Source organism: Megalobrama amblycephala, linkage group LG1 (genome assembly GCF_018812025.1).
Source record: "Megalobrama amblycephala isolate DHTTF-2021 linkage group LG1, ASM1881202v1, whole genome shotgun sequence".
Taxonomy (NCBI): Eukaryota; Metazoa; Chordata; class Actinopteri; order Cypriniformes; family Xenocyprididae; genus Megalobrama; species Megalobrama amblycephala.
In genome coordinates, this window is record NC_063044.1 from 11,684,488 (window position 1) to 11,700,004 (window position 15,517).

The 15,517-nt window shown below is 37.0% G+C and overlaps 1 protein-coding gene across 1 annotated transcript; it reads right to left on the reverse strand.

Annotated features, from left to right (window-relative positions):
* Positions 1–12,002: 12,002 nt before the first annotated feature.
* Positions 12,003–15,505, reverse strand: zgc:112148 (uncharacterized protein LOC550424 homolog). The gene is made up of 7 exons (XM_048181940.1): positions 15,362–15,505; positions 15,114–15,184; positions 14,818–14,962; positions 14,142–14,231; positions 12,721–12,846; positions 12,443–12,571; positions 12,003–12,370 (listed from the first exon to the last, which is right to left on the reverse strand). Exons 1-7 carry the CDS (start codon positions 15,371–15,373, stop codon positions 12,344–12,346), a joined length of 600 nt encoding a protein of 199 aa, XP_048037897.1. The 5' UTR covers positions 15,374–15,505; the 3' UTR covers positions 12,003–12,343.
* Between the last annotated feature and the right edge of the window lie 12 nt (positions 15,506–15,517).

Here is a 15,517-nt window from a genome sequence, read left to right on the forward strand (position 1 = left end):
CTCTGGAGTCTGTCCCCATCCCCTGGGAAGTTTTCAGTTACAAATTTATTGCGCTGAGGATCTGCATCTTCCCTGCATTTTCCACACAGAACACAGACTCTATGGCATTAATGTATAGACAGACTGTGCTATAAATGAATCCTTCTCAGGAAATGGTATCCATTATTACTGATGTTGTATTGTACTCATTGTATTTACATGTTTGATGATTGTTAAATGTTATGACCTGCACGGTAACTTCAATCATGCCATGTTTAGTGTCTATACGTTCGTAGCGGGAAGATTTAAATGCTTGTGTATGCGGTATGTCCATACCTGTGCAACACATCAGTATTACAAGAATCTTTAATAGATCTGATTCAAGAACTCAGCTTGTTAATCTTTCTGGGTTGTAAAAGCCCTGACAGGAGGGGTGTTGCCACCCGGAATTACAACATCTTCATTGGTCCGGTCAACAACTGAGAGGTGTGACTTTGACCAGAGGTTAAAACCCAGTGAACAGTGACACTCCTCTCTCTTCTTCCTTGCTTCTGGACCGAACAAATCTCCTTGCGGCCGGCCTCTCTAGGCCCGGCCGCAAGGCTGGTAGGCCCCTGGCCTACAACACCCAGCCATGTGCTCATCACCCAACAGACTGGCAACAACTTCAGACGATAACGTCAAGAGTTATCCTCAACCTGCAGATCCGACGCTCCTCAGCCTAAAGGCATCTTGCAAGTATCGTACATTTTAATGCTAAACAGTGATTTAGTATTGATTTGTAAAGACTTACCTTTGCTATTGCTAAAAGAAACTGATGAGTCCTTTCCAGATTGCCTTTGACATTTCATGTAGCTCTAGTAACAGCATCTCTTCCGGTTCAACTCTATCATTACTCATTCTGACTTGCGTGTGTGTGTGTGTGACCCTTTATGTATGTTATGTTATGTGTTTGTTAGTTTAGTTATGTGTTTGTGAGTTAGTTAATAAAGATTGTGCACAATACACGTTTGGTTCTGACTCCGTCTGCTAATGAATTGCCTCTTAAGTGATAGATCCGGACTACGTGCTCTGAGTAGTACAGTACAATAAGAAATATTATTTTTCCATAACTTGGAAATTGACATTTCTTAGAATTAATAAACAATCAACACTGAGCGTTCACTGGACGAACAGGTTAACTGATTGTAATGTTAATTTTAATGTAGCTACGTCCAGTTAATCTGATTAACGGATTTGCATATTCATAATTAATCATAATTAATAATCATAATGAGTTATGAATAATTATTAATATTTCCCCTTTGAGTTAATTTTTGCTACAGTTCTTCCATCCTGTGTTGTCAGTGCCATCAGACTGTCATACCCTTCTCCATCAGAACAAAATCACCTCTAAAGGGGGTCGCACACCAGACGCAAAGCTCAGCGCCGTCTGCGCACATTATATACACGCGAGCTCAATTTTGACTCGACTCCTGATAGAAGAGCTGCACAATGGGAGTGTTTTACGTCAACAGGGAAACATTACATATGCCTATGCTTTAATATTTCACACTGAGGTTAGTGTACATGGAAAAATGGCACAACAAAGCAAAAGGAAAGAAAAGGCTACGTTTATATTTTTAGACTTTATTCAAGCTGTTAAACTAAAAGTGTAAAACTAATGTATCTTGCAGCACAGGGTGAAGTCAGTATGTACATTAACAACGATTTGAGAGAAATATAATATACATTAAACAATGTACATGGCGCTCTGTGGTGCGGCAGGATTTTGAGTCGTAGCTGGTTGCTGCCGTTGTGCGTACACTCATAGAAAACAATGCGTTCAAATTTTAAAGACATGGCACGGCGCTGAGCTTCATGTCCGGTGTGCGACCCCCTTAAAACGCTGTTGCTCAGTAACAGTGGAAATCCATTTTGTCCGGTAATGCAGCGAGATGGAAACAGGGACTCACCGACTGATTCTAATGTCGGGATTGAAACGGTCCAGTCGTGGCAGCATTGAGATTCTTCCTCTGTTGACAATGGTTGGCATTTGCCACATGTGCACCACCACGTCTCGTTAGATCTTCGTCTGCCTGATGCTTGAGAGGTGTGTGTTGCCGCAGCAGTCTCTTCCTCTGTGTATTCCGGTTCAAAAAGGTAGGGCAGGGTGAAAAACTCATCTTCTCCTCGAAGTTCAAAATCATCCGACATTATTGTTTTACCCTTTTTGGTAAATGGCGTTTGACTTGTAAACACTCGGTACTTCCGCCTATGTCACGAACGCGCATCACAGAACAGAGCAAGGCTAGCATTTTCTAAAACTTGTTTTTAAATGACCGATCGTTTCACTAGATAAGACCCTTATTCATCGTCTGGTATCGTTTAAAGCCATTTGAAGCTGCACTGAAACTGTAATTTGGACCTTGAACTGTTTGGTGCCCATTGAAGTACATTCTATGGAGAAAAATCCTGGAATGTTTTCATCAAAAACCTTAGTTTCTTTTCGACTGAAGAAAGAAAGACATGGACATCTTGGATGACATGGGGGTGAGTAAATTATCAGCAAAACTTTATTTAAAAGTGAAATAATCCTTTAATGGCTACCAACAAATATAGTACAGTACAGAGAAATTTCATGTCGTGAGCAAGAGTGGATCATGAGTCACGAGTCGGATCAAGCATAATTTATTTATAGACTTATATTTAATATTTGGGGCATCCAAGTTATTTGACATAGTGGCCTATTTGAACATTTTAAAAAGTAATGCAATAGTTACTTTCCCTGGTAATTAGTTACTTTTATAATGATGTAACACAGTTACTAACTCAGTTACTATTTTTGAGAAGTAACTAGTAACTATAACTAATTACTTTTTTAAAGTAACATGCCCAACACTGCCTGTGAGGAGATGGTGGAGGTTTTAACTCTCGCTGTGGCCAAGTTAAACATTGATTGGCTGGCCAAGAAACAAGAGCCGCAAGTTAAAAGCAAATTAGATGAGAGATTCCCTCCATCTAGATCAGCTCAACCTCCACGTTGGGACTTACCGTTTTTCCCAATCTCCACACCGAGGCATGGAGGTCGTGGAAGAGACTGGTTTCATACCTTATATATACACCACAAACTTCCACATATAGTAATGTGATGGGTATGAGAAAGTATGGTTATGGGGCAATGGCCAAGGCAGAAGAGATGCTCGCGAGCCATCTCTCCCCTCAGGCTGCATCGTCCCTTAAAACCCTGACACTGCTCACCAAGCCACTTAAAGCAACCTCGGCGTTGGTGGGCAAAGCGTATTCGGCAGCGGGACAGGCGGCGGCATGCCTGCATATTATGTTAATCTTGCAGGCATACCAAGCCGACCTGCTGAAAGACCTGGGGAAAAGTGAAGATGTAGGGGCAGAGATGAGTCAAGAACTGTGCCAGTCAGCTGATTTAGCTCTCCGGGCCACCAAGGAGACGGCCAAATCCATCGGCCGGTCTATGGCAGCCCTGGTGGCCACGGGGAGACATCTGTGGTTGAATCTCACTGATATCAAAGATCGAGATAAAACCTTCCTGCTGGACGCTCCGCTCAATCCCTGTGGCCTTTTCGGTGACGCTAATTTGTCTGTCACCGAGAGGTATTTAGAGTCTAAAAAGCAGGCGGCAGCGCTTCAACAGTTTCTCCCCTGCCGAACCCAGGTCTCTGCGGCTGCTTGGTGGGAGTAGCCGAAACCGAGTATGAGATTAGTGAAGTGGAGATTATTCACTTCATGGTGCGGAAATCACCAGTGGGACCCAGTTAACAGCCTGGTGGGTGCAGTGCTGGACTTCCAGGAAAGGTTTTCCGCGAGGCTATCCCCCTCCACAATAAAGGTGTACGTGGCGGCCTAAGCTGCTTATCACGCTCCTTTGAGTGGTATATCTTTAGGGAGACATTACCCGTTTCCTTCATGGCACTCTGAGACTTAGACCTGCAATTTGCACAAGGGTGCTGGCCTGGGATTTGGCCGTTGTTTTACAAGGTCTCTCTTTGTCCCCCTTCGGGCCCATCGAGGAGGTTTCTGAGAAGTTTCACTCTTAAGACTATTTTTCTTCTGGCTATTTCATCTCTCAAGAGAACTGGAGACATTCAAGCCCTCTCAGTTCCTCCCTCGTGCCTGGAATTTGCACCCGGTATGGTAAAGGCCTTCCTACACCCTGTTCCAAAGGTTCCTACTAATATTGTAAGATCCATAGTACTGCAGGCCTTCTGTCCTCCTCCTTTCCGGACATCAGAACAGGAGAAAATAAATCTACTCTGCCCTGTGAGGGCATTAGATGCTTATGTCTACAGAGCTGCCCTGTGGAGAAAGTCAGAACAGTTCTAAGCAGATAATGAGCAAGTGGGTTGTCAATGCCATTTCACTGAGTCGGCTGGTCAGCTTTCACCTTTAGCTGTACAAGCTCACTCGACTAGGACTATAGACACTTCCAAAGCGTTATTATCACAAGTTTCTCTTCAGGAAGTTATCATTATCATCTGCTGCGGAGCTCTATCTGGAGAGAGTAATACGAATTCATCTCAGTGGCAGCTTACATAACCAGTAGGCACTTCATGGATTAAGCTATCTTCAGAATAAATAAGTTATAAATGCCATGTGACTGCCAACGTTATCCTAATGTCTACCACCTCTAGACAAAATACAGTTCACTGCAGTTTCCAGGTGAAATGAACACTAGATGCAATAAAACGCCAAAAAGTTGTATTCCTTATTATTGACATCACTGACAAGTCACAATTTTAGCAAAATTAATGACTTGTATAATCAAGCTAACATGGCATGGTTGCTTCAACAAATGTGTTTTTATCCCACGTTTGCTTTTGTTAACTCTATCGGTTAGGTTTAGTGTAACAACAACCAAAAAACTCTACCAGATTTATGTTAACCTCACCTGTTCCGGAAAAACGTTTAGCACTACTCACCTGACATTTCATTTCTGAACTGCAGCAAAAATGCTGCCAGATTCACACCCATCTGTTTGGACGTGCTTTTAGTGCCACCCACTGGAAAGTGACGCGAAACGTGCAAGAAGCAACGTAATATTTTTGCAGAAATGTCGCCACAGACTAGTTTTTCTAATGGTTTGGATATTTTTTTTTTTTTTTTTTTTTTTTTTAAAGCTGCTGTCAAGTTTTATGCCCCTATATGGCATTGACCAGTAGTAGCCAAAGCTAACCGTCATACCTTTGTGGTCATGTACATACACTATAGGATAAAGTAGTGGCCAAAAGTGATGTGCGGAGGGGATAACCTAAAAGTTCAATTAAACCATTATGAGGGATGCACAAAACACTAAACTTGGATAAGATATTCATCTGACAAACTTATTTGGAAAAAAGTGCAAACTACAGCTACAGGTTTTATTTTATTAAGCAGTAAATAAATAAATAAACAAACAAACAAACAAACAAACAAATAATTCTTTGCTTGACAGCCTGGCCAAAAATTATGTCTGCACAATTTGACATGCTTCATTGCATTATCACAAATAAATGGACTAATGCTTACAAAATCTTTAACAAATGTTTAATAATTTATGACCGGTGAAGATATCACATTTAGCCACTACTGTAGATGACATCAAAGCTAATATGCTGGATAAAAGCCTCTCCTTTTTATTTCATGGGTTCTTTAAGCACCAGCTCAAAGGCATAATGGTGGAAGCTCATAGCGCTTTCCTTGCAAAAATCAAACTAAAAACCAACCCTGCATCTTAACCATTGCACTCCACCAAAACAAAAACAAAAAACAAAACAAAACAAACAAAAAAAAACAAGAGAGAGTGCAAACACATTCCCTCACTACCAAACGTTATGCACTCAAGATTCCCACATATCGGAATTGCCAGCTGGAATAAATATACAGTACAAGGAAACACACTTTCATGTAATTCTGCTGATAAAAATGGTTTGCACACTTAACATCATCATTAAAAAAATCATAGTAAATGCACCTGCAAATTTGTGCAAACAGTTTTACTGTTCATTAAATGCGTTATGTCACTATGTTTACACTGTGTACACAAAGCTTAACAGAGCACACACGGCGAATGAATAGCTTGCTAACAAGCCCCAGACTTCTAAGGTTTCAAAAAGTCAAGGTTGTTTCATAATTAATTTCACGTCGGACTCGTAAAATTCATTTCAACTCCCCTCGCACCATCTTACCATGTGACCTCTCAATGGCTTTGAGCAGCCCATCACCATAATGAACCCAAAGGTCCTGAAATGGCTGAACTTAAAGATAAGGATGCGCTACAGATAAGCACATTTACTTATCCAAATTGGATACACCCTTAGAAATCTTATAAGATTGACTAGAGATAAACAATAGCATCTCTGATCTGTAAACATGATAAGATATCAAAATTATCACATAAATTATTTACAGTAACAGATCAAAAGATTGATATTCCTATAAACCCTGTGATAAGTGTGCAGACTAGCCAGCAATGCAAACCAATGCAAGGTTTTAGAGCAAAGGGTAATAACCTCTCAAGCCATTTTTACCATTTAAGTCCTTTTATTTATATAGCTCTTTTCACTGTCTGTGTTGATTCAAAGCAGCTTTCCAGAAAATCAATGTCTTGAAGCCCCCAGAAAGCAACCTATGGGAAACTTTGTCAAGGAAACACCTTGATAGGCACCCATCCAATTGCTAAATATTATCTAATCGCTCTTATCTAGTCTGTGTAATACAGTTACCTGTCAAATAAGTTGATTTTCATTTTTGATGAAAATTTTTAATTTCAATATTAATAAAATATTGCACAAACTGTCAATGAATAGGTAAAGATAATGAGTAACAGTACCAACAGCTATTAATTAAATTTGATATTTTGATGAGCAACAATAAAATAAAAGTAAAATAAATAAAAGTCATTAAACGAGTCCAGACTGTAGGATTAAAAGTGGATCTGTGGATCAGAACTGCCAGTTGATAAAAGAAAGCATGACGCATTTTAAGGATTATTGCTTTTATGACGCAAGTTAGTAATTCTTGTGCAAAAACGAGAGTTGACTATTATAAAGTAAAGAAAAATGGACTAGGTGTGTATTCAAGGTCATATAAACAACCTGTGTTGTAAAAGAGTAAAGTGAGCTACCCAATGAGATCATTTCTGGGAATGTCTCTGTTTGCCAAAGAGGCATAGAGAGATTGCTGGATGGATTTAATGCTCGTATTCTAAGAAATCCGACTGACCCGAGGGTCAAAGGTGGCTTAGAAAGTCTGAGACTCACCTATAAGAAGGCCTTTATTCTGTCTAGGTGAGGATTTTTACACTTGTCGGGACACGGAAGAGTTGTAAGTATGTTTTCATTACTTGGATCCGGTCTCTGATAACTTAAGCCTGCTTAGAGCTACAATGACAAATGATTGCTGTAATGTTTGTAGGAACTAAGACGCAATTAATCAACATGCCATTACATCATTGAATGAGGGAACACTCTCAAAGAATCTGATTAATATTAATGACCCAAATCAATACATTTCAATGCTTTTGAAGAAAATCTGTTGTTGGTCAGTTAAGAATGGAATTGATTTATTGATTGATTATTGATTGATTATTTTTTTAAATTTATATTGATATGGATCATTCATCCAATGCAAGTGAAGTGTTGAACATTATTGGGGTCAGCCAATGGGTTGTGTCCTCAAACATTTCTTTAATGCTAACAAACACATACACACTAAGCAGTTATTAAGTAAAGCCTATATGTACAATGATGTACTAAAAAAAGAAATGTTTTTCCATTTTTCATGTACAGACGACAACGTTGTCAAAACGATCCCCGTTCACACGAATTAGCAAAATGACAAAAAACGCTGTATTCTGCTGCCAGGCCAGTATTTGGCGATAACACTTTGTAAAGAAATACTACATGCCTATAGACTGTACACGCAATACGCATGCGCATAACATCACTGTTTTCACAGGTTGCGTTTTTGTAGTTTACACAAAATGCTATCGTTTTCAAAAACTTGTACTTTGAAACCCATTTTCAGGCCCCCAAAATGCTGCTGTCGTGTAAACGAATGGCCAAAACGCATAAAAAGTTTTATGTTTTTAATTGAAAATGGTGTTGTGTAAACAGCCCCTTGGTCTGGTGTAAAACTGATTGGTGGAGAGTGGTATCTTTAAGTTTGCAGGTTGCTTTTATTGAGCAAGTTACTTTCATTCACATGACTGGACCATATGGGCATGAACACTCAAAAGGGTCTGAGGGTAAACATGCAGTGTTAAAGCTATCAGAAAACAGTCCAATAACCATCACACTGATGTATTATGGAAAACCAGTCAATGGAAAACCAGTACAGGGTCTAGATTTTCGAATTTTGGTCACTAAAAACTATTAGGGCTTAATAGGTGTCTGTCCCATGACTATATTATCAATTTTTTATTGAAAGATCTCACTATAACAGATATTGTCTTATTTAAACAGATAGACATCAGCTATAATAGATAAAAGGCAGTCATTTGTTGGATGCAATGGGCTGCAAGGTATAAAGTGATATTGTAATTGGATTAGATAGCAGTTGTGATAGCAGAAGCAGTTGATATCAACAAGTGATTTTGTTTTGCTGTTGGGTGTGGTGATGATGGATGATGCTGGCTTTATGTGGTGCACATTATTAGTTTGACCTCCGTCCTGCAGGGCTGTGAGCCAATTAGAACTTAAGTGAGAATAAATTCCAATCCAGTTTCTACATTTGAATTGAGATTGAATTTAAATTTAGGGAAGTAGAATTAAAACAGATTGAAATAAAAAGAAATTGCTGTAAGTAGTATATTCATGTTTGCTCATTTTCATGAATGAGCTGATGTTTTGTCTAAAATTGCCATCTAATTTGACAGCACAGAAAAACCTCCTGAATTAATTGGCTATGGAATTGTGTGATGCATGTTTAATATTTATAATATTAATTTATAATATTAATATTTATACTCCATTGATAAATTGAGTCAAATTTAGAGAAAAACATTAATCAGTTGAGTGCCGCATCAGGGAATAAATATGTATGATTAGTATAAATTAGTGAAGTAAGACTTTGTAATGCTTCCAAATTTAATTTGCAATTCATTAATTAAAAGGGAGCTTTTATTTATTTATTTTAATCAGTATTCACCCTTTTCTACAATATTCACCTGGGTCTATTGGTAGATCTTGTGCGTCACTGAAGAATGCTGTTACACCATTGTGTATTCAACACAAAACAACAGTATTCACAAGTAAATAATGCATTTGTTGTTTCCATTTTGTTACATTTTATGTAACAGCCATTCATGGTTAATTCAGATGTTACAGAAATTCCTAAAAAATAGCATTTTAGTAAATTTCTCTACACGTTTGTCAGCTTTGAGGTAATCTATGTTCTGGTTATGCCTAAAAGCCAAAAAAAAAAAAAAATAGTTTTGAGGACAAGCTTTTAAAATGTACAGTATTTCTATTCTGGGAAAATGGACCAAGAATATTGATGACTCCTGCTCTGGGACATATGGAGGCTTGTTTCTGCCACTGAATAATAAATAAAAAAGGTAATTGCAACTTTGTCACAATTCTGACTTTTTCCTTGCACTTCTGACTTTGTTTCTCACAATTGCGAGTTTACATCTTGCAATTCTGAAAAAAAAGTCAGAATTGCGAGATGTAAACTCGCAATTGTAAGATAAAATTTATTGATAGATCTCACTATAACAGATACTGTATTATGTAAACGGATATAACAGATAGACATCAGCTATAATAGATAAAATGCAATTGTTTCATTGGATGCAATGGACTGCAAGGTAATTAAAGTGATATTGTAATCGATAACAGTGTTGATACCGTGATAGCAGAAGCAGTTGATATCAACAAACACTTGATTTTCTTTTGCTGTTGGGTGTGGTGATGATGGATGATGCTGGATTTATGTGGTGCACATTATTAGTTTGACCTCCGTCCTGCAGGGCTGTGAGCCAATTAGAACTTAAGTGAGACTACATTTAAATTGAGACTGATGTAAACTCCCAATTGTAAGATAAAAAGTCACAGTTATCTTTTAAATTGTTTTATTTCGTGGAAGTTAACAAGCTTTCATAGGGTCATACACACATTTTTGTCCAAAATACATCAACACAGCAAAGGAGACTATGCTCATCAAACATTTTAGGATTTTTTTAAGATAAAGTATTCATATTTTTGCAAAATATTCTTAGTTTAAATACTAGTCATCTAGTCAGCAGAATAAAAACAACTGGTTTTGCATATCAGATCCCAGTTATCAGAAAACATCTTTACTTTATATTTTTTTTTTTTTATTTTTTTGTCTCAGTTGTAATATTGTCAATACTGGTTTATATCTAGTGTTGACTCTGATGATAACAGCCTCATCTCATAATCATCTTGCACGTGTTTGGTGTTCTCACATGACCCGGACTGGAACAGAGTTTACAAGAAGGCTGAAAAGAACCAGCATGTCAACACTTATAAACCTTTCAAGGGAGGTTTAAGATGCTCATCTCTCCTGGTGCTTCTAGATGTTTTTGTTTTGCAAAAAGTAGTGAGGATCAGCAAATACGTTCAGAATTAATGTCTTTTCAACAAAAAGTCTTGGTTTAGAAAGTATAATGTCTACCAAAAGTGTTCAAATGAAAGCAACAGCTTTAAATACAATTCATTCTGCTTATGTTTCAGGCTCATAAATACATATAGACAAACTATTGGTTGAGCTAGTCTGAATTACCATGTTAAATTAAGCCGGAATTGGCATTGCATATTTATACACAGTTAAATCAACTCTGCTCGGAGTACATATGGTCCCTCTCTAAATAGTGTTAAAGTAACACTGAAGCAGAGTTAAAGTTAATGAGTTAATTAAGCGATTAATTAAGTGATGATTGAACGTTATTGATGAACACCTGCTGTTAACAAGCAGAATCACTGAAGAAAAGAGAAACACAAGAACTACAACTGAATTCAGTCACAGTCTTAGATGAAATCAACTGAAGAAAAAAGACATTATATCTCTCAAGATCTCAGCTGAGGAGGATTGTCTTTTCTTAAGTGATTCTGCTTGTTAACATTACTTAATTAATCTCTGTACTCCGAGCAGAGTTGATTTAACTTTGGTGAATTTGCTGTGTAGATGTGACAGAATAGGTAAATTTGAAGAGTACTGTATGTAGAAATCACATGGTCTGGAATCCTAGAGCCAGTTTTATTAGGTTTCAGCTAATGCCACAGGACAAGTGGGCTGATTTCTTAAAGTACCTTAAAATTAAACTTACCAGCTTAAGAAGCCTTTTAAACTAGTCTTTTGATTGATCTGTACAATTAGTTACTATAAAACCACATTTAAGTGGCTGCTCGTGATGCTTGTTTGTTCATATTCTCTAAATTCATAAAACCATGTGTATACTTTGACCCATTTCTAAATGTTATATAGCAGCTATTAAACAAAAGTTGTCATTTGAGAAGTCATATTTTACTGTGCACAGAAGTCATTGCTCCACTTATGGACTGTAACACAAACAACACAGTAGCGCACACAACTCATGTGGGCTACTGTGACTACAGTAGTGCACTGTGAGCCTCATGTCGTTGTCATAACCGCTCAAAAAACATTCACATATGGACTAAAATCTTTTCAAAATTTTGACTCAAGATTGATCACTCAACCTCATGAGAGCAAAATTCAGCAGGTAACAAACAATTTAGACTTCTATCTTAGCTATGCGAAGTGACTAATCATCCAATGTTAGTAAAATAATTTATAATGTAAAATAAAATTATTTGTTGATTATTATTGATTATTCATAATACAAATTATTGTAAATGTTAAAGTGAATTACTCCCTATTCTATGGACAAAATATTTTTAAGCACTGCCGCTATTCTCACTTTTAGTACTGTTAATATTTAGTTCCTCAAATATTGATTATAGAAAATTGCACCTTAGATTACATCCGATTTTCCAAAGCAGCACAGAGCAACAGAGACACCTGGAGGCCAACTGAAGAAACACATACAAACTAAAGAAGACTTCACAATGCTTTTAAATTAGAATTATTATTCACACTTATTCTCCAGCTCAGCACAGTATTATCTGAAATGATTTAAATTTGAATTTATACAAGTTACTATCTTACAAATAATCTTATACTCTTAAGGCACCACAAAGTTTTTTTTACCAAAATAGCAAAAAAAGAAAAGCTTTTCAATGGAAACATGAAGAAATAATAATTTACCATAAATAAAAATGATAAAGATTAGATTGAAAAACAAAACCAGCTCAACCAGACAAAATGAGGGGGAAAAAAAAGAAAAAAAAAAAAGATATCGCTAGTCATTAGGTCAGCCACAGTCAAATTAGGGTCTCTCTTGTTGGTTTACTACCTGTAAAAGAATAAAGAACAGTTACAAATTTTTTTAGGAATATATTAAATACAGTATAGTATTTCTCTTTACCTTTTTGAAGAGCTTAAAGCCAAAGTAGTTAGTTGCCATGTTCTTCAGTTTGGTTCCACTACCTACTTTGCATCGCACATATCCATAAAGATTTGCCCACTGCAGCACAACTCCCATGATCACAACCGCCTGCTCTCACACACACACACACACACACACACACACACACACACGTCAGGAAGGTTACAGCTCAGGTTACAGAGGTTTTACACAGTAAAAAAAACAAAACAAAACAAAAAAACCCAGATGTATTTAAGAGAAATAAAAAAAAACCTCACCAACCACTTTATGTTGAAGGAAAAAAGGGAGGTAAACACAAAGAAAAACCAAAACACCGGACACACGATCAGACCAAACCAGAAAATCCGTGAATCAGAGTTTGAGACAACATTTTTACTGGTTTCCTGTAAGAAAATAGATCAAATAGGAATTAAAGAAATGGTTCACTCAAAAATAAAATTCTCAGTATTCATTCTCCCTTATGTTGTTTCAAATTTGTATGAATTTATAATTACACTTTATTTCGATGGTCCACTTTAGACATTTTATTAACTATAAGTAACTTTGCAACTACATGTCAATTAACTCTCATTAGAGTATTAGTAGACTGTTCGGGTTAGTAGAATAAGTACATGTCAGTTTGGCAGTTTGATACACGTTCCGAACCACTGATTCGAAACAAAAGATTTATAAAGCTTTGAAGCTTCATGAAGCAGTGTTTTAAAAACACCCGTCACTAGATATTGTTGAATAAAGTCGATATTTAGTATTCTCGTCGCTTCATAACATTAAGGTTGAACCACGGTGGTCACATGAACTGTTTTAAATATGTCTTTAGTAGATTTCTGGGCATCTGAAAGTGCTAATAATTATCTTGCTGTCTATGGAGGCCTCACTGAGCCATCAGATTTTATCCAAAATTTCTCAATTTGTGTTCTGAAGATGAACAAAGGTCTTAAAAGGTGTGGAACAACATGAGGGGGAGTAATTAATGACAGAATTTTCATTTTTGGGTGAACAAACCCTTTAACAAGTAGTTGCAAAGTCATTAGTAGAATGTCTGTGGGGGAGCATCAAAATAAAGCTAAAAAAAAAAATGACAAAATGACTCCATAAATGTACGCATGATCAGCATGTTCAAATATGCAGATTGGAGAATAATGTTCGAGATGTACAGCAGAGGAGACTTTTACTGTTTTATTGTTTGCTGTAAATATGTATTTCAGCTTCTGTTCCTCACACAAAGCCCTCATGTGACTTCAGAACACTTTTATGGTGTTTTATTCTGTTTGGTGCTTGACAGTCCTGAACATCCTTAACAATTTTCCTTTAGTGTTTATAGAACAAAGAGAGTCAATATGGGTTTGGAACGACATGAAAGGGAGTAAATGACGACAGAATCTTGCTTTTCTATGAACTGCTCTTTTAATATTTCAACACTGTGAGTCAAAAGAGGAAATCTCTCTATTTAAAATAATTACACAACTGAAGGTGTTGTGCATTCACTAACAGTGACAAAACATGACCATTAAACTTTGATCGAGCGATGCGATAAAAGTCAGCTATAGCTATATATTAAAGTTGTACATTACCTCAGTATTGTTAGTCACAATCATAAACTTGATTTTTATTATATGGTTGCTTTCCAGAGTTGCAAAATTTTTTAATTTCCTGCAATAGTGTGGGTGACGAGACTCACTGATCTGGATTCAAACATCCAATGACTGCGACCGTCTTCGTCAACGTGATTCCACCATCTCAAGCCCACCAACAGCCGCCCCGTCACATTCTCAAATAAAAACAACAGCACACAGAAACATTCAGAAATGCGCCACACATCGAGAAGACCAGATTTATTACACATTCTTAAAGTCAAAGAGAAACGCTCTTCACAACCCATTTTACTTCTATAATCTAGTGTATTTTAACGAGAAAACACTTTAATTTTATACAGGCAGTTATTTAGACAGGCTATTTGTCTTTGCCCAAGGGTTGTGTCTAGAAGGGATACAGCAATGGCCGGAAGTGAGGCAAAATGTCACAATAAAATAACAGTAAATGAATTTGCTACTTATCAGATTGTGTTTTATTAACAACTACACCTACAATAACCCTAAACCTACCCTTACAATAATGCAAATACAGTAATTAAATGACCCAATATTAATTTTGTGCATACCCAGTGTCCGCAGCTGTATCCCTTCTAGTCTTTACCCCGCCCATGCCGACATGATGATGTCAGCCAAAATGGAAAATTGATTCATAGGCGGAACAAGTGAAGACTAACACTTTTAATTTGGAACAACAAGCATAATAAGACCAGGAAGTATGCATTAAGAAAATAAACTTAGATTTCACGTTGATTCCATGCTCACCTTTACTGTCCAGAAGTCACATGACAGAAGTAAAATGATGGTAACCATGTTGGCAATAAAACTTCGGCTGAGAAACTCACAGAAGAGGTAGATCAGGATGGCACTTGTGCGGAAGAAAAGATGAAAGAAACAGGCTAGAGGGTGTCTGAGAACAATAACATAAACATATATTATTTATCATTAATTCTTTATGAAAAAAAGACTACTCGGTGTAATATGAGACCTAGCTTAAATGTCACTTAAAGTCAGAAAAACAGTTTCTTTAGTCCACTTTTCCCCCAAATATAAAAACTAACTTGATATTTGATTTCTTCTTCCTGAATGTACTTTCATCCTCATGGAATAATGGCACTTCACCCTGAGAGTCCTTTAAAACAAATAATATGTCAGTTCAGTTTTTAGCACTACATCTTTTAAAGTGTCTTTGAATTTTGTAGTTATAGCAATGCATCGGATTGAACTTAACAGCATTTGCAAAACTTTACATGGATACTATCATATATTGATGGTAGATTTCTTAAAGGAAATTTAAGTGACAACTCACCTGTCTGATCATGTTGGCGCAGGTCGTCTTATTTCCTGCTGACGTGTATGTAAACACACGTGGTCACTCTATGAGAAGCAAACGTTACTAATATTTAATTTGAGCTTTACTTCCTTTAGGGGGCGCTTGGTGGCTCAAATTATGATTCCTCAAATG

Bases quoted from the DNA above. Each gene is read 5' to 3' on its own strand.
- zgc:112148 (XM_048181940.1), bottom strand. The intron at 14,963-15,113 runs GTTAGTTTTTAT...TATTGTTCTCAG, and splicing joins AAGAAGAAATCAAATATCAA to ACACCCTCTAGCCTGTTTCT. The intron at 12,572-12,720 runs GTGAGGTTTTTT...GTGTGAGAGCAG, and splicing joins CCTTCAACATAAAGTGGTTG to GCGGTTGTGATCATGGGAGT.